This window comes from Phasianus colchicus, chromosome Z (assembly GCF_987193195.1).
Source record: "Phasianus colchicus chromosome Z, bPhaCol1.hap1.1, whole genome shotgun sequence".
In the NCBI taxonomy this organism is placed as follows: Eukaryota; Metazoa; Chordata; class Aves; order Galliformes; family Phasianidae; genus Phasianus; species Phasianus colchicus.
In genome coordinates, this window is record NC_143476.1 from 92,357,360 (window position 1) to 92,384,929 (window position 27,570).

The window sequence follows — 27,570 nt, forward strand, 5'->3', positions numbered from 1 at the left end:
AAAAAAAACCCCAAAAAAAAAAAAGCAGCAAAACGGAGTGAAAACGGTGTGAAAACGGAGTGAAAAAAGGAGTTTTTCAATGCAGGGCAGATTTGGGCCAATCGTAAACGTCGGGAACGAAGGATTCGTATTCATAAGTCCAAACTTTGGAACGAACGTAAATAGATTTGTCTTCCGGTTCCGGGTAATGAAAAGCCATTCCGTTGGCGTAGAGGAATTCCATCACCTTATTTTCGGGGTTTTGGGGTGGGTGTGAAGTCACACGAGTGTGTAAACGGGGGGGGGAGGGGGAGGGGAAAGGCTCACCTTGATGGCGATGGAAATGGAGACGTCGCGGATGTTGGATAAAGGGGGGTAAAGGCGGCCTTGCGAGAGGTCTGAGGGGTTGAGCTGCTCTGTTAGGGCCTGTGGGGGAGGATGGGGCACCCATAGGAGCCATTGGCACCCAGTGAGACCCACTGGCAGCCATAGAACTCGGTGGGAGTCAGTGGGACCCATTGGCAACCATAGAACCCAGTGAGACCCATTGGCACCCATTGAGACCCATTGGCAGCCATAGAACCCACTGAGACCCATTGAGACCCACTGGCACCCATAGAACCCACTGAGTCCCATTGGCACCCATAGAACCCATTGGCACCCATTGAGACCCACTGAGACCCATAGAACCCACTGAGACCCATTGGCAACCATAGAACCCATAGAGACCCGTTGGCACCCATAGAACTCAATGGGACCCATTGAGACCCATTGGCACCCATAGAACCCATAGAGACCCGTTGGCACCCATAGAACTCAATGGGACCCATTGAGAGCCATTGGCACCCATTGAGACCCACTGGCACCCATAGAACGCAATAGGACCCATTGGTACCCATAGAACCCATTGAGAGCCACTGGCACCCATTGGCACCCATAGAACCCAGTGGGACTCAATGGCACCCATAGAACCCAATGGCACCCATTGGCACCCATAGAACCCATTAGGACCCATTAGCACCCATACAACTCAATGGGACTCACTGGCACCCATAGAACCCAGTGAGACCCACTGGCACCCATAGAACTCAGTGAGACCCATTGGGACCCATTGGCACCCATAGAACCCACTGAGACCCATTGGCACCCATAGAACCCATAGAGACCCATCGGCACCCATAGATCCCACTGAGTCCCATTGGCACCCATAGGAGCCATTGGCACCCATTGAGACCCACTGGCAGCCATAGAACTCGGTGGGAGTCAGTGGGACCCATTGGCAACCATAGAACCCAGTGAGACCCATTGGCACCCATTGAGACCCATTGGCACCCATAGAACCCACCGAGTCCCACTGGCACCCATTGGCACCCATAGAACCCATTGGCACCCATTGAGACCCACTGAGACCCATTGAGACCCACTGAGAGCCACTGGCACCCATAGAACCCATCGAGACCCACTGGCACCCATAGAACCCATAGAGACCCATTGGCACCCATAGAACCCACTGGGAGCCACTGGCACCCATAGAACTCAATGGGACCCATTGGCACCCATTGGCACCCATAGAACCCATTGAGACCCACTGGCAGCCATAGAATTCAATGGGACCCATTGAGACCCATTGAGACCCACTGAGACCCACTGGCACCCATAGAGACCCATTGGCACCCATAGAACCCACTGAGAGCCATTGACACCCATAGAACCCACTGAGACCCATTGGCACCCATAGAACCCACTGAGTCCCACTGGCACCCATTGGCACCCATAGAACCCACTGAGACCCATTGAGACCCACTGAGAGCCACTGGCACCCATAGAACCCATTGAGACCCACTGGCACCCATAGAACCCACTGAGCTCCACTGGCACCCATAGAACCCACTGAGACCCATTGGCACCCATAGAACCCATTGACACCCATTGGCACCCATTGAAACCCATTGACACCCATAGAACCCACTGAGCTCCATTGGCACCCATAGAACCCATTGAGACCCACTGGCAGCCATAGGAGCCATTGGCACCCATTGAGACCCACTGGCACCCATAGAATTCAATGGGACCCGTTGAGACCCATTGAGACCCACTGAGACCCACTGGCACCCATTGAGACCCATTGACACCCATAGAACCCACTGAGCTCCACTGGCACCCATAGAACCCACTGAGACCCATTGGCACCCATTGAAACCCATTGACACCCATAGAACCCATTGAGACCCACTCGCACCCATAGAACCCACTGAGACCCATTGGCACCCATTGAGACCCAATGGCACCCATACGACCCACTGAGACGCACTGGAACCCATAGAAGCCAATGGGACCCATTGGCACCCATACAAGTCAGTGGGACCCACTGGCACCCATAGAACCCACTGAGACCCATTGGCACCCATTGAGACCCACTGGCACCCATAGAACTCAGTGGGAGTCAGTGGGACCCATTGGCACCCATAGAACCCATGGAGACCCATTGGCACCCATTGAGGCCCACTGGCACCCATAGAAGTCAGTGGGACTCAACGGGACCCACTGGCACCCATAGAACCCACTGAGACCCACTGGCACCCATTGAGACCCATTGGCACCCATAGAACCCACTGAGACCCACTGGCACCCATTGGCACCCATAGAACCCAGTGGGACTCAATGGCACCCATAGAACCCAATGGCACCCATAGAACCCACTGGGACCCATTGGCACCCATAGAACCCAATGGCACCCATAGAACCCAATGGCACCCATTGGCACCCATAGAACCCAATGGCACCCATAGAACCCAATGGCACCCATTGGCACCCATAGAACCCAATGGCACCCATAGAACCCACTGGCACCCATTGGCACCCATACAACCCAATGGCACCCATAGAACCCAATGGCACCCATTGGCACCCGTAGAACCCATTAGCACCCATTGGCACCCATACAACTCAATGGAGCTCAGTGGCACCCATAGAACCCAGTGAGACCCACTGGCACCCATTGGCACCCATAGAACCCACTGAGAGCCATTGGCACCCATAGAACTCCATGGGACCCATTGGCACCCATTGGCACCCATAGAACCCAGTGAGACCCATTGGCACCCACTGAGACTCACTGGCACCCATAGAACCCAATGGCACCCATCGAGACCCACTGAGACCCATTGGCACCCATAGAAGTCAGTGGGACTCAATGGGACCCATTGGCACCCATAGAACCCGTTGGCACCCATTGAGACGCACTGGCACCCATAGAACCCAATGGCACCCATTGGCACCCATAGAACCCAATGGCACCCATAGAACCCACTGGCACCCATTGGCACCCATACAACCCAATGGCACCCATAGAACCCAATGGCACCCATTGGCACCCATAGAACCCAATGGCACCCATTGGCACCCATACAACCCATTGGCACCCATAGAACCCAATGGCACCCATTGGCACCCATAGAACCCATTAAGATCCATTAGCCCCCATACAACTCAATGGAGCTCAGTGGCACCCATAGAACCCAATGGCACCCATAGAACCCACTGGGACCCATTGGCACCCATAGAACTCAATGGCACCCATGGCACCCATTGGCACCCATAGAGCCCCATAGAACCCCATAAAACCCCATAGAAACCAATAGAACCCCATAGAACCCCATAAAATCCCATAGGACCCCATAAAACCCCATAAAACCCCATAGAACCCCATAGAACCCCATTAAACCCCATAAGACCCCATAAAACCCCATAAAAAACCCCATAAGACCCCATAAAACCCCATAAAACCCCATAAAACCCCACAAAACCCCAGAAACCTCATAAAACCCCAGAAACCCCATAAAATCAAGTCCATAATCCCCCATAGGACCCCATAAGACCCCAGAAACCCCAAAACCCCATAAAAAAACCCATAAAAAACCCCATAAAACCCCACAGAACCCCATAAAACCCCATAAAACCCCAGAAACCCCATAAAATCAACTCCATAATCCCCCATAAGACCCCATAAGACCCCATAAACCCCCAAACCCCATAAAAAACCCCATAAAAAACCCCATAAAACCCCATAGAACCCCATAAAACCCCATAGAACCACATAAGACCCCATAAAACCCCATAACCCCCCAAAAGACCCCATAGGACCCCATAAACCCCCAAACCCCATAAAAAACCCCATAAAAAACGCCATAAAACCCCATAGAACCCCATAAAACCCCATAAAAAACCCCATAAAACCCCATAACCCCCCATAAGACCCCATAAAACCCCATAAAACCCCAGAAACCCCATAAAATCAACTCCATAATCCCCCATAGGACCCCATAAGACCCCATAAACCCCAAAACCCTATAAAAAACCCCATAAAAAACCCCATAAAACCCCATAGAACCCCATAGAACCCCATAGAACCACATAAGACCCCATAAGACCCCATAAAACCCCATAAAACCCCATAAGACCCCATAAAACCCCAGAAACCCCATAAAATCAACTCCATAATCCCCCATAGGACCCCATAAGACCCCATAAACCCCAAAACCCAATAAAAAACCCCATAAAAAACCCCATAAAACCCCATAGAACCCCATAGAACCCCATAGAACCACATAAGACCCCATAAAACCCCATAACCCCCCATAAGATCCCATAGGACCCCATAAACCACATAAAACCCCAGAAACCCCATAAAATCAAGTCCATAATCCCCCATAGAACCCCATAAGACCCCATAAACCCCAAAACCCCATAAAAAACCCCATAAAAAACCCCATAAAACCCACCTTGGCCGCCTCCAAAAAAACCCGATCGCTGATGTGCCTGACGCCGCTTAAAATCACTGCCAACGCCACCCCTAGAAAAAACCCCATAAAAAAAAACCCTATAAACCCCCTTCCTGACCCCAGAAACCCCATTCATCCCTTATAGGGTTTTCTTTCCCCCTCAAACCCCATAAAATCCCCTAAAATCCCCTAAAATCCCATAAAATCCCATAAAATCCCATAAAAACCCATAAAATCCCCTAAAATCCCATAAAATCCCATAAAACCCCATAAAACCCCATAAAATCCCATAAAATCCCCTAAAATCCCCTAAAACCCCATAAAATCCCCTAAAACCCCATAAAAACCCCATAAGAACCAGAATCCCCCATTATAACCTCCGACGCCACCCCTACAAAAAACCCCATTAAAAAAAACCCTATAAACCCTCTTCCTGACCCCATAAACCCCATTCATCCCTTATAGGGTTTTCTTTCCCCCTCAAACCCCATAAAATCCCCTAAAATCCCCTAAAATCCCATAAAATCCCATAAAATCCCCTAAAATCCCATAAAATCCCTTAAAACCCCATAAAATCCCCTAAATCCCCATAAAAACCCCATAAAAACCCCATAAGAACCAGAATCCCCCATTATAACCTCCGTCGCCACCCCTAGAAAAAACCCCATAAAAAAAACCCTATAAACCCCCTTCCTGACCCCATAAACCCCATTCATCCCTTATAGGGTTTTCTTTCCCCCTCAAACCCCATAAAATCCCATAAAATCCCCTAAAACCCCATAAAATCCCCTAAAATCCCCTAAAATCCCATAAAATCCCCTAAAACCCCATAAAATCCCATAAAATCCCATAAAACCCCATAAAAACCCCATGAAAACCCCATAAGAACCAGAATCCCCCATTATAACCGCTGTCACCACCCCTACAAAAAACCCCATAAAAAAAAACCCTATAAACCCCCTTCCTGACCCCATAAACCCCATTCAACCCTTATAGGGTTTCCATTTCCCCTGAAATCCTCCAAAATCCTACAAAAACCCTACAAAAATCCCATAAAACCTGGGAAAATGTAAGCGTTGTTTCCTTGACCCGCTTGAAAAGTTCGTCCGTCTTTTAGGGTCACGACGTCGAAGGGGCTTCCGCTGGCGAACAGACAGCGACCCTATAAACATTTATAGGGGATTTTATAGGGTTGGGGGATGAGGGGGAGGTGGAAAATCCTATAAAATGCATTTGGGGTTTCGGGAGATGCTCAAAAAACGCCGGGGTTGCGGAGATCCTAAAAGGTTCTGAAAGATCCTAAAAGAACCTGAAAGATCCTAAAAGACCCTAAAAGAACCTGAAAGATCCTAAAAGAACCTGAAAGATCCTAAAAGACCCTAAAAGAACCTAAAAGAACCTGAAAGACCCTAAAAGATCCTAAAAGATCCTAAAAGAACCTGAAAGACCCTAAAAGACCCTAAAAGACCCTAAAAGATCCTAAAAGATCCTAAAAGACCCTAAAAGAAATCTTGGAGGACCACCAAGACCCCAAAGACCCTAAAAGACCCCAAAGACCCTAAAAAACCCTAAAAGATCCTAAAAGACCCTATAAGAAACCTTGGAGGACCTCCAAGACCCCAAAAACCATCTTGGAGGTCCTCCAACACCCTAAAAGACCCTACAAGACCCTACAAGACCCTACAAGACCCTAAAAGATCCTAAAAGGTCCTAAAAGACCCTAAAAGACCCTATAAGAAACCTTGGAGGACCTCCAAGACCCCAAAAGGTTTCTTGGAGGTCCTCCAACACCCCATAAGTCTTCCTGTTGTAGCTGGAGGACTTGCTGGAGGACCTCCAACACCCCAAAAGGTCTCTTGGAGGACCTTTAACACTCCAAAAGTCGTCTTGGAGGTCCTCCAACACCCCATAAGTCCTCCTGTTGTAGCTGGAGGACTTGCTGGAGGACCTCCAACACCCCAAAAGGTCTCTTGGAGGACCTTCAACACCCCAAAAGGTCTCTTGGAGGTCCTCCAACACCCCAAAAGTCCTCCTAGGGTAGTTGGAGGACTTGCTGGAGGACCTCCAACACCCTGCAAGTCCTCCCAGAGGCCAAAAAACAGCCCGAAAATGTGGAGGGTTTACCTCTGTTAGGGTGTAGGCCTCTTCGGCTGTACACTCAGCTTTGGCTGTGGGGTTGCTGAGGGCGAAGATGATTGGACGGTCGTTGATGGCGGCCATCTTGCGGAGGACTGAAGGAGTGAAGAGTCTGCCGGCGCCTGCTACACCTGGAGGGGGGTGGGGGGGGAACTGTCAACCAATGAGGATGGAGGGAACGGTCGTCCAATGGGGGTGGAGGAATCATCGACCAATGGGGGTGGAGCTAACAGTCGTCCAATGGGGGTGGAGGGAACAGTCGTCCAATGGGGGTGGAGGGAACAGTCGTCCAATGGGAGTGGAGGGAACAGTCAACCAATGGGGGTGGAGGAATCATCGACCAATGGGGGTGGACGAATCATCAACCAATGGGGGTGAAGGGAACAGTCGTCCAATAGGGGTGGAGGAATCTTCAACCAATGGGGGTGGAGGGAACAGTCGTCCAATGGGGGTGGAGGGAACAGTCGTCCAATGGGAGTGGACGAATCATCAACCAATGGGGGTGAAGGGAACAGTCGTCCAATAGGGGTGGAGGAATCGTCAACCAATGGGGGTGGAGGAATCATCGACCAATGGGGGTGGAGGGAACGGTCGTCCAATGGGAGTGGAGGAATCATCAACCAATGGGGGTGGAGGGAACAGTCGTCCAATGGGGGTGGAGAAACAGTCCTCCAGTGGAGGACTGAGGAACAATCAGAGCCCAAAGAGACAGTCCTCCACTGGAGGACTGAGCAAAAGTCCTCCAGTGGAGGACCGAGAAACAATCGGAGGCCAAAGAGAGCAGAAAAAAAGCAGTCCTCCAGCGGAGGACTGAGAAACAATCGGGGGTAGGGAACAGTCAGTGCCCCCAGGACCCCCCCAAAACAAGGGGGACCAACAACCCCACCTTGGGAAGGTGACAAGCGACTGACCAATGATAGCCGAGGGCCTGAGTGACGTCACAGCCTCCTCGAAGGTCTGGGGGATGGAGCCTGGAGGTGGGTGTGCAAACGGTTCCTGGTTGGAATCCACTTTCTCTTTTCTACCCTGTCAGGGGAAAGACGGGGGGTTGGAGGACTTCCGGAGGTGTTGGAGGACTCAGCGACACCCATAGGAGGATTCAACACCCATAGGAGGACCAACAACCCCCATAGAACAACTCAACACCCACAGGAGGACCCAACAACCCCCATAAGAGGACTCAACACCCATAGGAGGACCAACAACCCCCATAGAACAACTCAACACCCACAGGAGGACCCAACAACCCCCATAGGAGGACTCAACAGCCATAGGAGGACCCAACAACTCCCATAGAACAACTCAACACCCACAGGAGGACCCAACAACCCCCATAGGAGGACTCAAAACCCGTTGGAGGACCCAACAACTCCCATAGAACAACTCAACACCCACAGGAGGACCCAACGACCCCCATAGGAGGACTCAAAACCCGTTGGAGGACCCAACAACTCCCATAGAACAACTCAACACCCACAGGAGGACCCAACGACCCCCATAGGAGGACTCAAAACCCGTTGGAGGACTCAACGACCCCCATAGGAGGACTCAACACCCATAGGAGGACTCCAAACCCCCTTGGAGGACCCACTGACCCCCATAGGAGGACTCAAAACCCGTTGGAGGACCGAACGACCCCCATAGGAGGACTCAACACCTGTTGGAGGACCCAACGACCCCCGCTGGAGGACTCAACACCCATAGGAGGATCCAATGACCCGCATAGGAGGACTCAACACCCATAGGAGGACTCAACAACCCCCATAGGAGGACTCAAAACCCGTTGGAGGACCCAACGACCCCCGCTGGAGGACTCAACACCCATAGGAGGATCCAATGACCCGCATAGGAGGACTCAACACCCATAGGAGGACTCAACAACCCCCATAGGAGGACTCAAAACCCGTTGGAGGACCCAACGACCCCCGCTGGAGGACTCAACACCCATAGGAGGATCCAATGACCCGCATAGGAGGACTCAACACCCATAGGAGGACTCAACAACCCCCATAGGAGGACTCAAAACCCGTTGGAGGACCCAACGACCCCCGCTGGAGGACTCAACACCCATAGGAGGATCCAATGACCCGCATAGGAGGACTCAACACCCATAGGAGGACTCAACAACCCCCATAGGAGGACTCAACACCCACAGGACGACTCAACACCCCCAGAAAGCCTCAAAGACCCCACAGGACGACTCAACACCCACAGGACGACTCAACACCCCCAGAAAGCCTCAAAGACCCCCCTCCACCCCGCCATAGGATGAATCAAGGTGTTGTTTCGGGATGGTTGTACCTGGAGGACCAACCCGTGCTTGTCATACATCCAAATCCTCCGACGCGCCTCGTCGATTTGAACCCCGTTCTCCACCATGGCCATAACAATGAGGTTTGCAATCCCCAACGCTGCCTGGTGGGGGGTGAAAACAACCCGATTTTTCACCCCGTCGCCATTCCTTGGAGGACTTGACAACCCTCTACGTGCATCTCAAATGATTGGTACAATCGGATCTCACCTCTCCGGCCCCGAGAAATAAAAGTTGGTGTTCTGTTAAAGGTTTTCCCGTTGTTTTCTGGGCTGCTAAAAGACCTGCCAAGGCGACGGCGGCGGTACCTGGGATGACAGGAGGACTGGGATGGTTGTTGGAGGACTCGTCTGGTGCTGGAGGACTCGACAACACCCGGCGGAGGACTCAAAAGGACACTGGAGGACTCAGGGATACTCGTAAGTGGACTCTACAGCCATTGGAGGACTCAACAACACACGTGGGAGGAATCAAAAGGACACTGGAGGACTCAGCGACACCCATAGGAGGACTCTACAGGCATTGGAGGACTCAGCGACGCCCGTTGGAGGACTCAATAACAGCCCTAGGAGGACTCAAAAGGACACTAGAGGACTCAGGGATACTCGTAAGTGGACTCTACAGGCATTGGAGGACTCAACAACACACGTAGGAGGACTCAACAGACATTGGAGGACTCAACAACACCCGTGGGAGGACTCAACAACACATGTAGGAGGACTCAAAGGACGCTGGAGGACTCAGCGACGCCTGTTGGAGGACTCAATAACAGCCCTAGGAGGACTCAAAAGGACGCTGGAGGACTCAGGGATACTTGTAAGTGGACTCTACAGGCATTGGAGGACTCAACAACACACGTAGGAGGACTCAACAGACATTGGAGGACTCAACAACACACGTAGGAGGACTCAAAGGACACTGGAGGACTCAGCGACACCCATAGGAGGACTCTACAGGCATTGGAGGACTCAACAACGCCCGTTGGAGGACTCAATAACAGCCCTAGGAGGACTCAAAAGGACGCTGGAGGACTCAGGGATACTTGTAAGTGGACTCTACAGGCATTGGAGGACTCAACAACACACGTAGGAGGACTCAACAGACATTGGAGGACTCAACAACACACGTAGGAGGACTCAAAGGACACTGGAGGACTCAGCGACACCCATAGGAGGACTCTACAGGCATTGGAGGACTCAACAACGCCCGTTGGAGGACTCAATAACAGCCCTAGGAGGACTCAAAAGGACACTGGAGGACTCAGCGACACTCATAAGTGGACTCTACAGACATTGGAGGACTCAACAACACACGTAGGAGGACTCAAAGGACACTGGAGGACTCAGCGACACCCATAGGAGGACTTAAGAGACTTTGGAGGACTCAACAACACACGTAGGAGGACTCAAAGGACACTGGAGGACTCAGCGACACCCATAGGAGGACTCTACAGACATTGGAGGACTCAACAACACCCGTGGGAGGACTCAAAGGACACTGGAGGACTCAACAACATACACGGGAGGACTCAACAGACACTGGAGGACTCAGCCTCCCTTGGAGGACCCAGAGGAAGACTCAACACCCATTGGAGAACTCAACACCCCTTGGAGGACCCCTAGGAGGACTCAACACCCATTGGAGGACTCCTAGGAGGGCTCAACACCCCTCAGAGAACTCAACACCCCTTGGAGGACCCCTAGGAGGACTCAACACCCCTTGGAGGACTCCTAGGAGAACTCAACACCCTTCAGAGCACTCAACACCCCTTGGAGGACCCCTAGGAGGACTCAACACCCATTGGAGAGTTCAACACCCCTTGGAGGACCCCAAGAAAGACTCAACAACCCTTGGAGGACTCCTAGGAGGACTCAAACCCCTCAGAGCACTCAACCCCCCTTGGAGGACCCCTAGGAGGACTCAACACCACTGGAGGACTCCTAGAAGGACTCAACACCTATTGGAGAACTCAACACCCACTGGAGGACTCCTAGGAGGACTCAACACCACTGGAGGACTCCTAGGAGGACTCAACACCTACTGGAGAACTCAGCACCCCTTGGAGGACCCCTAGGAGGACTCAACACCCCTCAGAGAACTCAACACCCACTGGAGGACCCCTAGGAGGACTCAACACCCCTCCGAGAACTCAACACCCACTGGAGGACCCGGAGGAGGACTCAACACCCCCTGCAGTACCCACGAGCCCTTGGAGGACCCAAGAACCCCCGTTGGAGGACTGAGGACCCCCCAGAACCCACCTTGAATGTCATCATTAAAGGTACAATATTTCTCCCTGTACTTCCGGAGGAAACGGAAAGCGTTGTGGTTTCCAAAATCCTCAAATTGAATCAAGGTGTTCTGGCCGTATCTAAGGAGGACAGAAACAGTCGGCCACGTTTGGAAGGGGGGACAGAGGGGGACAGGGAAGCTGTCAGGGTGTTCTTAAAGGGGTTGCTGTACCTGTCTGTGATGGCCTCCATGAATTCGTCGATCAGTTCGTCGTAGGCCGGAGAGCGGTCGCGTTTTTGGTACAGGCCCATATAAAACGGGTCCTTTAAGAGGTTCTGGGGGGGTGGGAAAGGGGTTTTTTAGGGGGTGTGGGGTTTTTTTGGGGGGGTCTGAGGGTTTTAGAGGGTTTGGAGGACCTACAGGAGGACAAGAGTGGGATGGGATCGGGGTTTTTTGGGGGTCTGGAGGGTTTAAGAGGGTTTGGAGGACCTACAGGAGGACTAAAGTGGGATGGGATCGGGGTTTTTTGGGGGTCTGGAGGGTTTAAGAGGGTTTGGAGGACCTACAGGAGGACTACAGTGGGATGGGCTCGGGGTTTTTTGGGGGTCTGGAGGGTTTAAGAGGGTTTGGAGGACCTACAGGAGGACTACAGTGGGATGGGCTCGGGGTTTTTTGGGGGTCTGGAGGGTTTAAGAGGGTTTGGAGGACCTACAGGAGGACTAAAGTGGGATGGGATCGGGGTTTTTTGGGGGTCTGGAGGGTTTAAGAGGGTTTGGAGGACCTACAGGAGGACTAAAGTGGGATGGGATCGGGGTTTTTTGGGGGTCTGGAGGGTTTAAGAGGGTTTGGAGGACCTACAGGAGGACTACAGTGGGATGGGCTCGGGGTTTTTTGGGGGTCTGGAGGGTTTAAGAGGGTTTGGAGGACCTACAAGCAAACAACAGTAGGGTGGGATCGGGGTTTTTTGTGAGGTTTGGAGGTTTCTGAGACTTTGGAGGATCTACAGGTGGATTACAGCAGAATGGGATTAGGATTGTTGACGTGGGGCTCCTTTAAGAGGCTTTGGGGGGGCAAAGGGGGGTGGGAAAGGGGTTTTTTAGGGGGTGTGGGGTTTTTTTGGGGAGGTCTGAGGGTTTAAGAGGGTTTGGAGGACCTACAGGAGGACTGAAGTGGGATGGGATCGGGGTTTTTTGGGGGTCTGGAGGGTTTAAGAGGGTTTGGAGGACCTACAGGAGGACAACAGTGGGATGGAATCGGGGTTTTTTATGGGGTCTGGGGTTTTTTTGGGGGTCAGGAGGTTTGAAGAGGTTCTGGAGGACCTACAGGAGGACAACAGTGGGATGGAATCGGGGTTTTTTATGGGGTCTGGGGGTTTTTATGGGGTCAGGAGGTTTGAAGAGGTTCTGGAGGACCTACAGGAGGACTACAGTGGGATGGAATCGGGGTTTTTTATGGGGTCTGGGGGTTTTTATGGGGTCAGGAGGTTTGAAGAGGTTCTGGAGGACCTACAGGAGGACTACAGTGGGATGGGATCGGGGTTTTTTGGCGGTCTGGAGGGTTTAAGAGGGTTTGGAGGACCTACAGGAGGACTAAAGTGGGATGGGCTCGGGGTTTTTTGGGGGTCTGGAGGGTTTAAGAGGGTTTGGAGGACCTACAGGAGGACTAAAGTGGGATGGGATCGGGGTTTTTTATGGGGTCTGGGGTTTTTTTGGGGTCTGGTGGGTTTAAGAGGGTTTGGAGGACCTACAGGAGGACTACAGCAGGATGGGATCGGGGTTTTTTATGGGGTCTGGCGGTTTTTATGGGGTCAGGAGGTTTGAAGAGGTTCTGGAGGACCTACAGGAGGAATGAAGTGGGATGGAATCGGGGTTTCTTATGGGGTCTGGGGTTTTTTGGGGGTCTGGAGGGTTTAAGAGGGTTTGGAGGACCTACAGGAGGACAACAGTGGGATGGAATCGGGGTTTTTTATGGGGTCTGGGGTTTTTTTGGGGGTCAGGAGGTTTGAAGAGGTTCTGGAGGACCTACAGGAGGACAACAGTGGGATGGAATCGGGGTTTTTTATGGGGTCTGGGGGTTTTTATGGGGTCAGGAGGTTTGAAGAGGTTCTGGAGGACCTACAGGAGGACTACAGTGGGATGGGATCGGGGTTTTTTGGGGGTCTGGAGGGTTTAAGAGGGTTTGGAGGACCTACAGGAGGACTAAAGTGGGATGGGCTCGGGGTTTTTTGGGGGTCTGGAGGGTTTAAGAGGGTTTGGAGGACCTACAGGAGGACTAAAGTGGGATGGGATCGGGGTTTTTTATGGGGTCTGGGGTTTTTTTGGGGTCTGGTGGGTTTAAGAGGGTTTGGAGGACCTACAGGAGGACTACAGCAGGATGGGATCGGGGTTTTTTATGGGGTCTGGCGGTTTTTATGGGGTCAGGAGGTTTGAAGAGGTTCTGGAGGACCTACAGGAGGAATGAAGTGGGATGGAATCGGGGTTTCTTATGGGGTCTGGGGTTTTTTGGGGGTCTGGAGGGTTTAAGAGGGTTTGGAGGACCTACAGGAGGACAACAGTGGGATGGAATCGGGGTTTTTTATGGGGTCTGGGGTTTTTTTGGGGGTCAGGAGGTTTGAAGAGGTTCTGGAGGACCTACAGGAGGACAACAGTGGGATGGAATCGGGGTTTTTTATGGGGTCTGGGGGTTTTTATGGGGTCAGGAGGTTTGAAGAGGTTCTGGAGGACCTACAGGAGGACTACAGTGGGATGGGATCGGGGTTTTTTGGGGGTCTGGAGGGTTTAAGAGGGTTTGGAGGACCTACAGGAGGACTAAAGTGGGATGGGATCGGGGTTTTTTGGGGGTCTGGAGGGTTTAAGAGGGTTTGGAGGACCTACAGGAGGACTAAAGTGGGATGGGATCGGGGTTTTTTGGGGGTCTGGAGGGTTTAAGAGGGTTTGGAGGACCTACAGGAGGACTAAAGTGGGATGGGATCGGGGTTTTGGGGGGGTCTGGAGGGTTTAAGAGGGTTTGGAGGACCTACAGGAGGACTAAAGTGGGATGGGATCGGGGATTTGGGGGGGTCTGGAGGGTTTAAGAGGGTTTGGAGGAGCTACAGGAGGACTACAGTGGGATGGGATCGGGGTTTTTTGGGGGTCTGGAGGGTTTAAGAGGGTTTGGAGGACCTACAGGAAGACTAAAGTGGGATGGGATTGGGGTTTTTTTATGGGATTTGGGGCTTTTATGGGGTCAGGAGGTTTGAAGAGGTTCTGGAGGACCTACAGGAGGACTAAAGTGGGATGGGATCGGGGTTTTTTATGGGGTCTGGGGTTTTTTGGGGGGTCTGGTGGGTTTAAGAGGGTTTGGAGGACCTACAGGCAGTCAACAGTGGGATGGAATTGGGGTTTTTTATGAGGTCTGGGGTTTTTTGGGGGTCTGGTGGGTTTAAGAAGCTTTGGAGGACCTACAGGAGAACAACAGTGGGATGGGATCGGGGTTTTTTATGGGGTCTGGCGGTTTTTATGGGGTCAGGAGGTTTGAAGAGGTTCTGGAGGACCTACAGGAGGACAACAGTGGGATGGAATCGGGGTTTTTTATGGGGTCTGGGGGTTTTTATGGGGTCAGGAGGTTTGAAGAGGTTCTGGAGGACCTACAGGAGGACTACAGTGGGATGGGATCGGGGTTTTTTGGGGGTCTGGAGGGTTTAAGAGGGTTTGGAGGACCTACAGGAGGACTAAAGTGGGATGGGATTGGGGTTTTTTGGGGGTCTGGAGGGTTTAAGAGGGTTTGGAGGACCTACAGGAGGACTAAAGTGGGATGGGATCGGGGTTTTGGGGGGGTCTGGAGGGTTTAAGAGGGTTTGGAGGACCTACAGGAGGACTAAAGTGGGATGGGATCGGGGATTTGGGGGGGTCTGGAGGGTTTAAGAGGGTTTGGAGGACCTACAGGAGGACTAAAGTGGGATGGGATCGGGGATTTGGGGGGGTCTGGAGGGTTTAAGAGGGTTTGGAGGACCTACAGGAGGACTGAAGTGGGATGGGATCGGGGTTTTTTGGGGGTCTGGAGGGTTTAAGAGGGTTTGGAGGACCTACAGGCAGACAACAGTGGGATGGAATCGGGGTTTTTTATGGGATCTGGGGGTTTTTTAGGGTCAGGAGGTTTGAAGAGGTTCTGGAGGACCTACAGGAGGACAACAGCGGGATGGAATCGGGGTTTTTTATGGGATCAGGGTTTTTTTATGGGGTCAGGAGGTTTGAAGAGGTTCTGGAGGACCTACAGGAGGACTGAAGTGGGATGGGCTTGGGGTTTTTTGGGGAGGTTTGGGGTTGTTTTGGGGTCTGGTGGGTTTAAGAGGGTTTGGAGGACCTACAGGAGGACTGAAGTGTGATGGGCTCGGGGTTTTTTGGGGAGGTTTTGGGGTTTTTTTGGGGTCTGGTGAGTTTAAGAAGCTTTGGAGGACCAACAGGCAGACAACAGTGGGATGGGATCGAAGCTTTTGGGGAGGTTTTGGGGTTTTTTTGGGGTCTGGTGGGTTTAAGAAGCTTTGGAGGACCTACAGGAGGACAACAGCGGGATGGAATCGGGGTTTTTTGGTTTTGGGGTTCTTTTGGAGGTTTGGAGGAGCAGTGGGAGGACTCACGGTGTTGTCGGTACCGACGTCGATGCAGACAGGCAGACATTTGTGGGGGTGAATCCCAGCACAGGCGGTGTAAAGGCAAAGTTTTCCTACAGGGATTCCCATCCCATAAACCCCAAGGTCCCCAAGTCCTAAAATGCGTTCGCCGTCGGTGACGACAACGGCCTGGGGGGGAGGAAATGAGACAGGAAAAGGAAATGGGAAGTGGGAAGTGGGGAGGGGAAAGGGGGAAATGGGAGAAGGAAATGGGAGAGGGGGAGGGGAAGGGGAAGGGGAAATGGGAAAGGAAAAGGGGAAAGGGGGGAAGGAAATGGGGAAGAGAAAGGGGAAAGGAAATGGAGAAGGGAAAGGGGGGAAGGAAATGGGAAATGGGAAAGGAAAAGGGGAAAGGGGGGAAGGAAATGGGAAAGGAAATGGGGAAGGGAAAGGGGAAGGGAAAGGGGGAAAGGAAATGGGAAATGGGAAAGGAAAAGGGGAAAGGGGGGAAGGAAATGCGAAAGGAAAAGGGGAAGGGAAAGGGGAAGGGAAAGGGGGAAAGGAAATGGGAAATGGGAAAGGAAAAGGGGAAAGGGGGGAAGGAAATGCGAAAGGAAAAGGGGAAGGGAAAGGGGAAGGGGAAGGGGAAATGGGAAAGGAAAAGGGGAAAGGGGGGAAGGAAATGGGGAAGGAAAAGGGGAAGAGAAAGGGGAAAGGAAATGGGGAAGGGAAAGGGGGGAAGGAAATGGGGAAGGAAAAGGGGAAGGGAAAGGGGAAGGGGAAGGGGAAATGGGAAAGGAAAAGGGGAAAGGGGGGAAGGAAATGGGGAAGGAAAAGGGGAAGAGAAAGGGGAAAGGAAATGGGGAAGGGAAAGGGGGGAAGGAAATGGGGAAGGAAAAGGGGAAGGGAAAGGGGAAAGGAAATGGGGAAGGGAAAGGGGGGAAGGAAATGGGGAAGGAAAAGGGGAAGGGAAAGGGGAAGGGGAAGGGGAAATGGGAAAGGAAAAGGGGAAAGGGGGGAAGGAAATGGGGAAGGAAAAGGGGAAGAGAAAGGGGAAAGGAAATGGGGAAGGGAAAGGGGGGAAGGAAATGGGAAAGGAAATGGGGAAGGGAAAGGGGGGAAGGAAATGGGAAATGGGGAAGGGAAAGGGGAAAGGGGGGAAGGAAATGGGGAAGGAAAAGGGGGAAGGGAAAGGGGGGAAGGAAATGGGAAAGGAAATGGGGAAGGGAAAGGGGGGAAGGAAATGGGAAATGGGAAAGGGGAAGGGAAAGGGGAGAAGGAAATGGGAAAGGAAATGGGAAAGGAAAAGGGGAAGGGAAAGGGGAAGGGAAAGGGGGAAAGGAAATGGGAAATGGGAAAGGAAAAGGGGAAAGGGGGGAAGGAAATGGGGAAGGAAAAGGGGAAGAGAAAGGGGAAAGGAAATGGAGAAGGGAAAGGGGGGAAGGAAATGGGAAAGGAAATGGGGAAGGGAAAGGGGAAGAGAAAGGGGGGAAGGAAATGGGAAATGGGAAAGGGGAAGGGAAAGGGGGGAAGGAAATGGGAAAGGAAAGGGGGAAGGGAAAGGGGGGAAGGAAATGGGAAAGGAAATGGGGAAGGGAAAGGGGAAAGGGGAGAAGGAAATGGGAGAGGGGAAGGAAAGGGGAAGGGGAAGGGGAAAGGAAATGGGGAAGGGAAAGGGGAAGGGAAAAGGGGGGAAGGAAATGGGAAATGGGGAAGGAAAAGGGGGAAGGGGGAGAAGAAATGGGAAAGGAAAAGGGGAAGGGGAAAGGGAAAGGAAATAGGGAAGGGAAAGGGGAAAGGAAATGGGAAAAGGGAATGGGAAATGGGGAAGGGAAAGGGGGAAAGGGGGGAAGGAATAGGAAAGGGGAAGGGGAAAAAGGAGAAGGGGGAAAGGAAGTGGAAAAAGGAAAAGGGAAATAGGAAAGGGAAATGGGAAGGAGAAAAGGGAAAGGGAAAGAAAAAAGGAAAAGGGGAAATGGAAATGGGGATGGGAAGGGGGAAAAGGGAAAGGGGAAGGAAAAGGGGAAGGGAAAAAGGGAAAAGGAAAGGGGAAAGGGAAAAGGAAAAGGAAGAGGGAAAAGGAAAACAGAAGGGAATGGGAAAAGGGCAGGGAAAAGTGAAAAAGGAAAAGGAAAAGGGGGAAAGGAAATGGGAAAGGGGAAAAGGAAGGGAAAAGGGAAAGGAAATGGGAAAAGGGAAGGGGGAAATTGCTTGTGGTTAAAGAGGAAGTGATGCTTTAAGGTCCTGGAAGTGCAGCTCTCTCACCTTGACGTCGTTTTCTGGCCAATTATTCACTATAGATCTGATATGACCTCGATCTGAGATGGAAATAAATAAACCCCTGCAAGGAATAAGGAAAAAATAACAAAATCCATCCCATAATTCCCCCAAATCCACCCCAAATCCCTCAAAATCCCCCAAATTTCCACAAAAATCCACCCCAAATCCAACAAAATCCAACCAAAATCCATCAAATTCCCCCAAAATTTGACAAAATTCAACCAAAATTTGTCAAATTCCCCCAAAATTCGATAAAATTCACCCAAAATTGGACAAAATCGACCCAAATTCGACAAAATTGACCCAAAATCTGACAAAATCAACCCTAAATTGGACAAAATGCACAAAAATGCCCCCAAATCCACCCCAAATCCCTCAAAATCCCTCAAAATCCCCCAAATTTCCACAAAAATCCACCCCAAATCCAAGAAAATCCAACCAAAATCCATCAAATTCCCCCAAAATTCGACAAAATTCCCCCAAAATTGGACAAAATCGACCCAAATTCTGACAAAATTCACCCAAAATTGGACAAAATCGACCCAAATTCTGACAAAATTGACCCAAAATCTGACAAAATCAACCCTAAATTGGACAAAATCCACAAAAATGCCCCCAAATCCACCCCAAATGCATCAAAATCCCTCAAAATCCCCCAAATTTCCACAAAAATCCACCCCAAATCCAACAAAATCCAACCAAAATCCATCAAATTCCCCCAAAATTCGACAAAATTCCCCCAAAATTGGACAAAATCGACCCAAATTCTGACAAAATTCACCCAAAATTGGACAAAATCGACCCAAATTCTGACAAAATTGACCCAAAATCTGACAAAATCAACCCTAAATTGGACAAAATCCACAAAAATGCCCCCAAATCCACCCCAAATCCACCCAAATCCCCCAAAATCTCAAAAAATGCCCCCCAAAATCCTCCAAAATCCAACAAAATCCCCTCAAAATCCCCATAATCCCCCCCAAAACCCCAGAATTCCCCCATAATCCCCCCAAAATCCCCCCCAAAATCCCCTCAAAACCCCAAAATGCCCCCCAAATCCCCCCAAAATCCACTCAAAACCCCAAATACCCCACAATTCCCCCATAATCCCCCCCAAAATCCTCTCAAAATCCCCCATAATCCTCTCAAAATCCCCCATAATCCTCTCAAAATCTCCTCAAAACCCCCAAATTCCCCCCAAATCCCCCATAATCCCCCCAAAACCCCCAAAATGCCCCCAAACTTCACCCAAAAACCCCAAAATTCCCCCAAATCTCCCCCAAAATCCCCCATAATTCCACCCAAAAACCCCAAAATTCCACCAATTCCCCCCAAAATCCCCCATAATCCCCCCCAAAATCCCCCATAGTCCACCCCAAAACCCCCAAATTCCCCCAAAACCCCCAAAATTCCCCTCAGAATCCCCCATAATCCTCCCCAAAAACCCCAAATTCCCCCATAATCCCTCATAATCCCTCCCAAAATCCCCCAAATTCCCCCCCAAAACCCCCTAAAAAAACCCAAATTCCCCCAAACTTCCTCCCAAAACCCCCAAAATTCCACCAATGCCCCCCAAATCCACCCCAAAACCCCCATAACCCTCCCCAAATCCCCCATAATTCCCACATAATCCCCCCCAAAATCCCCATAATACCCCAAAATCCCCCAAAACCCCCAAATTCCCCGAAACTTTCCCCAAATTCTCCCAATTCCTCCCAAAATCCCCCATAATGGCCCCCAAAATCCCCCATAATCCCACTCAAAAACCCCATAACCCCCCCAATATCCCCATAATCACTCCCAAAATCCCCCAAATTCCCCCAAATCCCCCCCCAAATCCCCCATAATCCCCCCAAAAAAACCCAAATTCCCCCAATCCCCCCCCAAATCCCCCATAATCCCCCCAAAATCCCCCATAATCCCCTCAAAACCCCCAATTTCCCCCAAACCTCCCCCCAAAAGCCCAAAATTCCCCCATAATCCCCCCAAACTCCCCCATAATCCCCCCAAAATCCCCATAATCCCCTCAAAACCCCCAAACTCCCCCATAATCCCCTCAAAACCCCCCAAAATCCCCCAAACCTCCCCCCAAAAGCCCAAAATTCCCCCATAATCCCCCCCAAACTCCCCCATAATCCCCCCAAAATCCCCCATAATCCCCTCAAAACCCCCCAAAATCCCCCATAATCCCCTGAAACCCCCCAAAATCCCCCAAACCTCCCCCCAAAACCCCAAAATTCCCCCATAATCGCCCCCAAAATCCCCCATAATCTCCCCAAAATCCCCCATAACCCCCTCAAAACCCCCATAAACCCCCCCAAAACCCCCAAATTCCCCCAAAACCTCCCCAAAATCCCCCAAATTTCCCCCAAACTTCCCCCAGAAATCCCCTATAATCCCCACATAATCCCCCATAATCCCCCCCAAAAAACCCATAATCCCCCCCAAAACCCCCAAATTCCCCCCAAACCTCCAAAATTCCCCCAAACTTCCCCCCAAAACCCCAAAATTCCCCCATAATCCCCCCAAAATCCCCCATAACCCCCTCAAAACCCCCCAAACTCCCCCATAATCCCCTGAAAACCCCCCAAAATCCCCTGAAAACCCCCCAAAACCCCCATAATCCCCCCAAAAACCCCATAATCCCCTCAAAACCCCCCAAAATCCCCCAAATCCCCCCCCAAATCCCCCATAATCCTCCCCAAAAACCCCCAAATTCCCTGAATTCCCCCAAACTTCCCCCATAATTCCCCATAATCCCCCAAAATCCCCCATAATCCCCTCAAAACCCCCCAAACTCCCCCATAATCCCCTCAAAACCCCCCAAAATCCCCCAAACCTCCCCCCAAAACCCCAAAATTCCCCCATAATCCCCCCCAAAATCCCCCATAACCCCCTCAAAACCCCCCAAACTCCCCCATAATCCCCTAAAAACCCCCCAAAATCCCCTGAAACCCCCCCAAAAAACCCCTGACTTCGGTCTGCGGAAGATATGGCCATATTGAGAACAGGCGAGTCCGACTGTAGGCGTATAAACAACAGGCATCAACCTCTCGATATCATCTTGGAGGACCCGATAAAAAAGCTTCTCGTTCCTTTCCTGAATCCCCATGATGTAAATATACCTTCAAAAGACACCCAAACATGAAAAAAGAGGGTTGTCACGGTGTACAAGTGCCGCTGTTGGAGGACCAACAGGTCGACAGCGCTCACTTTTGAAGGGGGTCGCTCATCTTGGCCATGTTTTTATGGAAACGTAAAGCTTGGATGTCTTGGGTTTCGATTTTGGGGGGAAGGAGACCTTGAAGCCCCAACATCTGGCGTTCCAATAAGGTGAAAGCCATACCCTGGAAAAAAAAGAAAGCCGACTGTTGGTCCTCCAAGGGTCGCTGTCGCTTTAAATCCGGTGGGTTGGACAGCATGAGGAGGTCTCAGGTCTGTAAAAGCAAGGGTTGGTCCTCCAAGGGTTGCTGTCGCTTTAAATCCTCCATGTTTGACAGCCTCAGGAGGACCAACGTCTGTTGGTCCTCCAAGGGTTGCTGTCGCTTTAAATCCCCCATGTTTGACAGCCTCAGGAGGACCAACTTCTGTGGGAGCGACTGTTGGTCCTCCAAGGGCACTGTCGCTTTAAATCCTCTGGGATTTACAGCCTATGGAGGACTAAGGTTTGTGGGAGCGACTGTTGGTCCTCCAAGGGTTGCTGTCGCTTTAAATCCTCTGGGATTTACAGCCTATGGAGGACTAAGGTTTGTGGGAGCGACTGTTGGTCCTCCAAGAGCGCTGTCGCTTTAAATCCTCCATGTTTGACAGCCTCAGAAGGACCAACGTCTGTGGGAGCGACTGTTGGTCCTCCAAGGGCACTGTCGCTTTAAATCCTCCATGTTTGACAGCCTCAGGAGGACCAACGTCTGTGGGAGCGACTGTTGGTCCTCCAAGGGTTGCTGTCGCTTTAAATCCTCTGGGATTTACAGCCTATGGAGGACGAAGGTTTGTGGGAGCGACTGTTGGTCCTCCAAGAGCGCTGTCACTTTAAATCCTCTGGGATTTACAGCCTATGGAGGACGAAGGTTTGTGGGAGCGACTGTTGGTCCTCCAAGAGCGCTGTCGCTTTAAATCCGGTGGGTTTGACAGCCTATGGAGGACCAACGTCTGTGGGAGCGACTGTTGGTCCTCCAAGGGCGCTGTCGCTTTAAATCCTCCATGTTTGACAGCCTCAGGAGGACCAACGTCTGTGGGAGCGACTCTTGGTCCTCCAAGGGTTGCTGTCGCTTTAAATCCTCTGGGATTTACAGCCTCAGGAGGACCAACGTCTGTGGGAGCGACTGTTGGTCCTCCAAGGGCGCTGTCGCTTTAAATCCTCCATGTTTGACAGCCTCAGGAGGACCAACGTCTGTGGGAGCGACTGTTGGTCCTCCAAGGGTTGCTGTCGCTTTAAATCCTCTGGGATTTACAGCCTATGGAGGACGAAGGTTTGTGGGAGCGACTGTTGGTCCTCCAAGAGCGCTGTCACTTTAAATCCTCTGGGATTTACAGCCTATGGAGGACGAAGGTTTGTGGGAGCGACTGTTGGTCCTCCAAGAGCGCTGTCGCTTTAAATCCGGTGGGTTTGACAGCCTATGGAGGACCAACGTCTGTGGGAGCGACTGTTGGTCCTCCAAGGGCGCTGTCGCTTTAAATCCTCCATGTTTGACAGCCTCAGGAGGACCAACGTCTGTGGGAGCGACTCTTGGTCCTCCAAGGGTTGCTGTCGCTTTAAATCCTCTGGGATTTACAGCCTATGGAGGACGAAGGTTTGTGGGAGCGACTGTTGGTCCTCCAAGAGCGCTGTCGCTTTAAATCCACCATGTTTGACAGCCTCAGGAGGACCAAAGTCTGCCTGTTGGTCCTCCAAGACCACTACCTTCACCTTTAACACTCTGTGGAGGACCAAAGTCCGCCTGTTAGTCCTCCAAGAGCACTATCTCTTGAAACCCTCCACCTTTTACACCCTGTGGAGGACCAAAGTCCGCCTGTTAGTCCTCCAAGAGCACTGTCTTGAGACCCTCCACCTTTTACACCCTGTGGAGGACCAAAGTCCGCCTGTTGGTCCTCCAAGAGCACCGTATGTTTAAATTCTCCACTTTTAACACTCTGTGGAGGACCAAAGTCCGCCTGTTGGTCCTCCAAGAGCACTAGCCCTTGAAACCCTCCACCTTTAACACCCTGTGGAGGACCAAAGTCCGCCTGTTGGTCCTCCAAGGCCGCCGTCTCTTGAAATCCACCACCTTTAACACCCTGTGGAGGACCAAAGTCCGCCTGTTGGTCCTCCAAGGCCGCCGTTTCTTGAAATCTCACAGGTTTTACAGCACAACGAGGTCCAAGGTCCGCAGCAGAGGCCCCAATTAACTAATTAAGAGGTAATTAAGACGCCGACTGACCTTGTTGGTGCGGGGGTTCAACATGAGGGGTTTCCCCTTCTCCCTGGTGTGCACACAGCGTTGTAGGGTCAGGCGGAAGCGGGACAGCATGGTGTTAATAGGATTCAGGGGCCTGGAAAGAGGATAATTAGGGGTTAATTAGGGTTAATTAGGGGAGAGAGGGGGTTTTAGGGGAGCCAAGAAGGGATGGGGTGGGAATGGGGTGGGAATGGAATCCAGTGGGGTCCAATGGGGTCCAATAGGATTTAATGGGGGCCAATGGGATTTAATGGGGTCCAATGGGGTCCTATAGGGTGGCAATGGGGTCCAATGGGGTCTAATGGGGTTTAATGGGGTCCTATAGGGTCTGATGGGATTCAATAGGGTCCAATGGGATCCTATAGGGTGGCAATGGGGTCCAATGGGATTTAATGGGGTCAAGTGGGGTCTTATAGGGTGGCAATGGGGTCCAGTGGGGACTTATGGGATTTAAAGGGGTCCAATGGGATTCAATGGGGTCCAATGGGGTGCAATGGGATTTAATGGGGTCCAATGGGGTCTTTTAGGGTGGCAATGGGGTCCAGTGGGGTTTAATGGGATTCAATGGGGTCCAATAGGGTCCAATAGGGTGGCAATGGGGTCCAATAGGATCCAATGGGGTCCTATAGGGTGGCAATGGAGTCCTATAGCATCCAATGGGATCCTATAGGGTGGCAATGGGGTCCAATAGGGTCCTGATGGGATTTTATGGGGTCCAATGGGATCCAATGGGGTCTCATAGGGTGGCAGTGGGGTCCAATGGGATTTTATGGGGTCTAATAGGATCCAATGGGGTCCTATAAGGTGGCAATGGGGTCCAATGGGATTTAATGGGGTCCAATGGGATCCTATAGGGTGGTAATGGGGTCCAATGGGGTCCAATGGGATTTAATGGAGTCCAATGGGATCCTATAGGGTGACAATGGGGTCCAATGGTGTCTAATGGGATTTTATGGGGTCCAATGGGATCCAATGGGGTCCTATAAGGTGGCAATGGGGTCCAATGGGATTTTATGGGGTCTAATAGGATCCAATGGGGTCCTATAAGGTGGCAATGGGGTCCAATGGGGTCTAATGGGATTCAATGGGATCCAATGGGGTCCAATGGGGTCCTATAGGGTGGCAATGGGGTCCTATAGGGTCCAATGGGGTTTAATGGGGTCTAATAGGATCCAATGGGGTCCTATAAGGTGGCAATGGGGTCCAATGGGGTCCAATGGGATTTTATGGGGTCCAATAGGATCCAATGGTGTCCTATAGGGTGGCAATGGGGTCCAATAGGGTCTAATGGGATTTTATGGGGTCCAGTGGGGTCCTATAGGGTGGCAATGGGGTCCAATGGGATTTTATGGGGTCTAATAGGATCCAATGGGGTCCTATAAGGTGACAATGGGGTCTAATGGGATTTTATGGGGTCCAATGGGATCCAATGGGGTCCTATAGGGTGGCAATGGGGTCAAATAGGGTCTAATGGGATTTTATGGGGTCCAATAGGGTCCAATGGGATTCAATGGGGTCTAATGGGAATTTATGGGGTCCAATGGGATCCAATGGGGTCCTATAGGGTGGCAATGGGGTCCAATGGGGTCCAGTGGGATCCAATGGGGTCCAGTGGGGTCCTATAGGGTGGCAATGGGGTCCTGTAGGGTGGCAATGGGATTTTATGGGGTCCAATGGGATCCTATAGGGTGGCAATGGGGTCCAATGGGGTCTAATGGGATTTTATGGGGTCCAATGGGATCCTATAGGGTGGCAATGGGGTCCAATAGGGTCCAGTGGGATCCAATGGGGTCCAATGGGGTCTTATAGGGTGGCAATGGGGTCCAATAGAGTCTAATGGGATTTTATGGGGTCCAATGGGGTCCAATAGGATCCAATGGAATTCAATGGGGTCCAATGGGGTCCTATAGGGTGGCAATGGGGTCCAATGGGGTCCAATGGGATTTAATGGGGTCCAATGGGATCCAATGGGGTCCTATAGGGTGGCAATGGGGTCCAATAGGGTCTAATGGGATTTTATGGGGTCCAATAGGGTCCAATGGGATTCAATGGGGTCCTATAGGGTGGCAATGGGGTCCAGTGGGGTCCAGTGGGATCCAATGGGGTCCAATGGGATCCTATAGGGTGGCAATGGGGTCCTGTAGGGTGGCAATGGGATTTTATGGGGTCCAATGGGATCCTATAGGGTGGCAATGGGGTCCAATAGGGTCTAATGGAATTTTATGGGGTCCAATAGGGTCCAATAGGATCCAATGGGATTCAATGGTGTCCAATGGGGTCTAATGGGATTCAATGGGGTCCTATAGGGTGGCAATGGGGTCCAATGGGATTCAATGGGGTTCAATGGGATCCAAATGGGTGGCAATGGGATCCAATGGGGTCCAATGGGATTCAATGGGGTCCAATGGGTGGCAATGGGATTTTATGGGATCCAATGGGATTCACTGGGGTCCTATAGGATTCAATGGGGGCCAATGGGATTTAATGGGGTCCAATGGGGTCCTATAGGGTGGCAATGGGGTCCAATGGGGTCTAATGGGGTTTAATGGGGTCCAATGGGATCCAATGGGGTCCAATGGGGTCTAATGGGATTTAATGGAGTTTAATGGGGTCCTATAGGGTGGCAATGGGGTCCAATGGGATTTAATGGGGTCCAATAGGATCCAATGGGGTCCTATGGGGTGGCAATGTTATCTTATAGGATTGCAATGGGGTCCAATGGGATCAAATGGGATCAAATGGGATTTAATGGGGTTCAATGGGATTCAATGGGATCCAATGGGATCCCATAGGGTCCAATGGGATCCAAGAGGATGCAACGGCGTGCCAATAGGATCCGAAAGGATCCAATAGGATCCAACGGGATGTCAAATAGCAACGGTTGCCAATGGGGGATGGGCTGTGGGTTGTTCCTCCTTCCTCCCCTCCCCCTCCCAAGCGTTCTACCCGTCCCGGCTGAATCCTCCGTTTCTTCCTTTCTCCCCTCGTTCCCTTTTTACCGCTTTCGGAGCGCTGGCGGCTTTTAAAATCGCCTTTATTTCCCTGTGGAGATCGGCAAGCGGCGCAGCTCCGTCCGCCGCGGCGGCCGGCGCCGAATGAAGGGCGGGAAACGGCGGCTCTGAGGGCCCTTCCGGGAGGCGGGGCTTTGCGGGGTGATTGACGGGCGCGTGGTCAATCGGAAGGGAGGCTTCGCCGCGGTGCGGCCAATGAGAGTGGCGCTTGAGGTGAGGGCCAATCGGAGGGAGGGGGTGGGGAGAGAGGGCGGGATTTGAAGGGGAGGGAGCGCCGTGATTGGCTGGAGTTGGAGTGATGGAGAGAATGGGGCTCTTAGGGTAATTAGAGGGCTTAATTAGAAGGGGTAATTACAGGGAATAGTTAGGGGGTAATTAGGGGGGGTAGGGGTAATTAGAGGGGGGTAATTAGAGTGGTAGGGGTAATTAGAAGTTAGAGTGGCAATTAGAGAGGGTAATTAGAGGGGGTAGGGGTAATTAGAGGGGATGGGGTAATTAGAAGGGGCTAATTAGAGGGAGGAGGGGTAATTAGAGCGGGGAGGGGCAATTAGCGGGGGTACTTAATGAGATACAGAGGCATTAATTGGGAATGGTGATTATTATTAGGCTAATGGGGGGGGTGGGGAGCTAATTAGGGCCGCCATTAGTCCTCCAGCCGCCATTAGTCCTCCAGCCATCAGTCCTCCAGCCGCCATCAGTCCTCCAGCCGCCATCAGTCCTCCAGCAGCCATCAGTCCTCCAGCCGCCATTAGTCCTCCAGCCGCCATCCAAGCGATCAGACTAATTAATTAGCGACTTACAAAGATGCTAATTAGCT

The 27,570-nt window shown here is 51.7% G+C and overlaps 2 protein-coding genes across 4 annotated transcripts in view; one reads left to right on the forward strand and one right to left on the reverse strand.

Moving 5' to 3' along the window:
- On the reverse strand, window positions 1-26,880 carry ME2 (malic enzyme 2). 3 transcript variants are annotated; one of them, XM_090131514.1, is made up of 16 exons: window positions 26,742-26,880; window positions 23,725-23,836; window positions 21,521-21,654; window positions 21,283-21,432; window positions 18,293-18,368; window positions 16,055-16,216; window positions 11,671-11,774; window positions 11,469-11,578; window positions 9,418-9,515; window positions 9,198-9,311; window positions 7,808-7,922; window positions 6,885-7,027; window positions 5,820-5,922; window positions 4,761-4,831; window positions 307-405; window positions 1-226 (listed from the first exon to the last, which is right to left on the reverse strand). In XM_090131514.1, the coding sequence occupies exons 2-16, from the start codon at window positions 23,812-23,814 to the stop codon at window positions 77-79; spliced, it is 1,719 nt and encodes a 572-aa protein (XP_089987640.1). In that variant the 5' UTR covers window positions 23,815-23,836; window positions 26,742-26,880; the 3' UTR covers window positions 1-76. The 3 variants fall into 3 exon arrangements, with proteins under 3 accessions (XP_089987640.1, XP_089987641.1, XP_089987642.1); XM_090131515.1 differs by having other exon boundaries at window positions 26,689-26,865; XM_090131516.1 differs by lacking the exon at window positions 4,761-4,831 and having other exon boundaries at window positions 34-226.
- Window positions 1-27,570, forward strand: part of MYO5B (myosin VB) — a 171,885-nt gene that overhangs the window by 2,357 nt on the left and 141,958 nt on the right. The gene's annotated exons all lie outside the window — the stretch shown is intronic.

Bases quoted from the DNA above. Each gene is read 5' to 3' on its own strand.
- ME2 (XM_090131514.1), bottom strand. From the start codon at position 23,814: ATGCTGTCCCGCTTCCGCCTGACCCTACAACGCTGTGTGCACACCAGG. The intron at 21,433-21,520 runs GTGAGCGCTGTC...TGTCTTTTGAAG, and splicing joins ATGAGCGACCCCCTTCAAAA to GTATATTTACATCATGGGGA. The intron at 406-4,760 runs GTGGGTTTTATG...CCTCCCCCACAG, and splicing joins TTTTTTTGGAGGCGGCCAAG to GCCCTAACAGAGCAGCTCAA.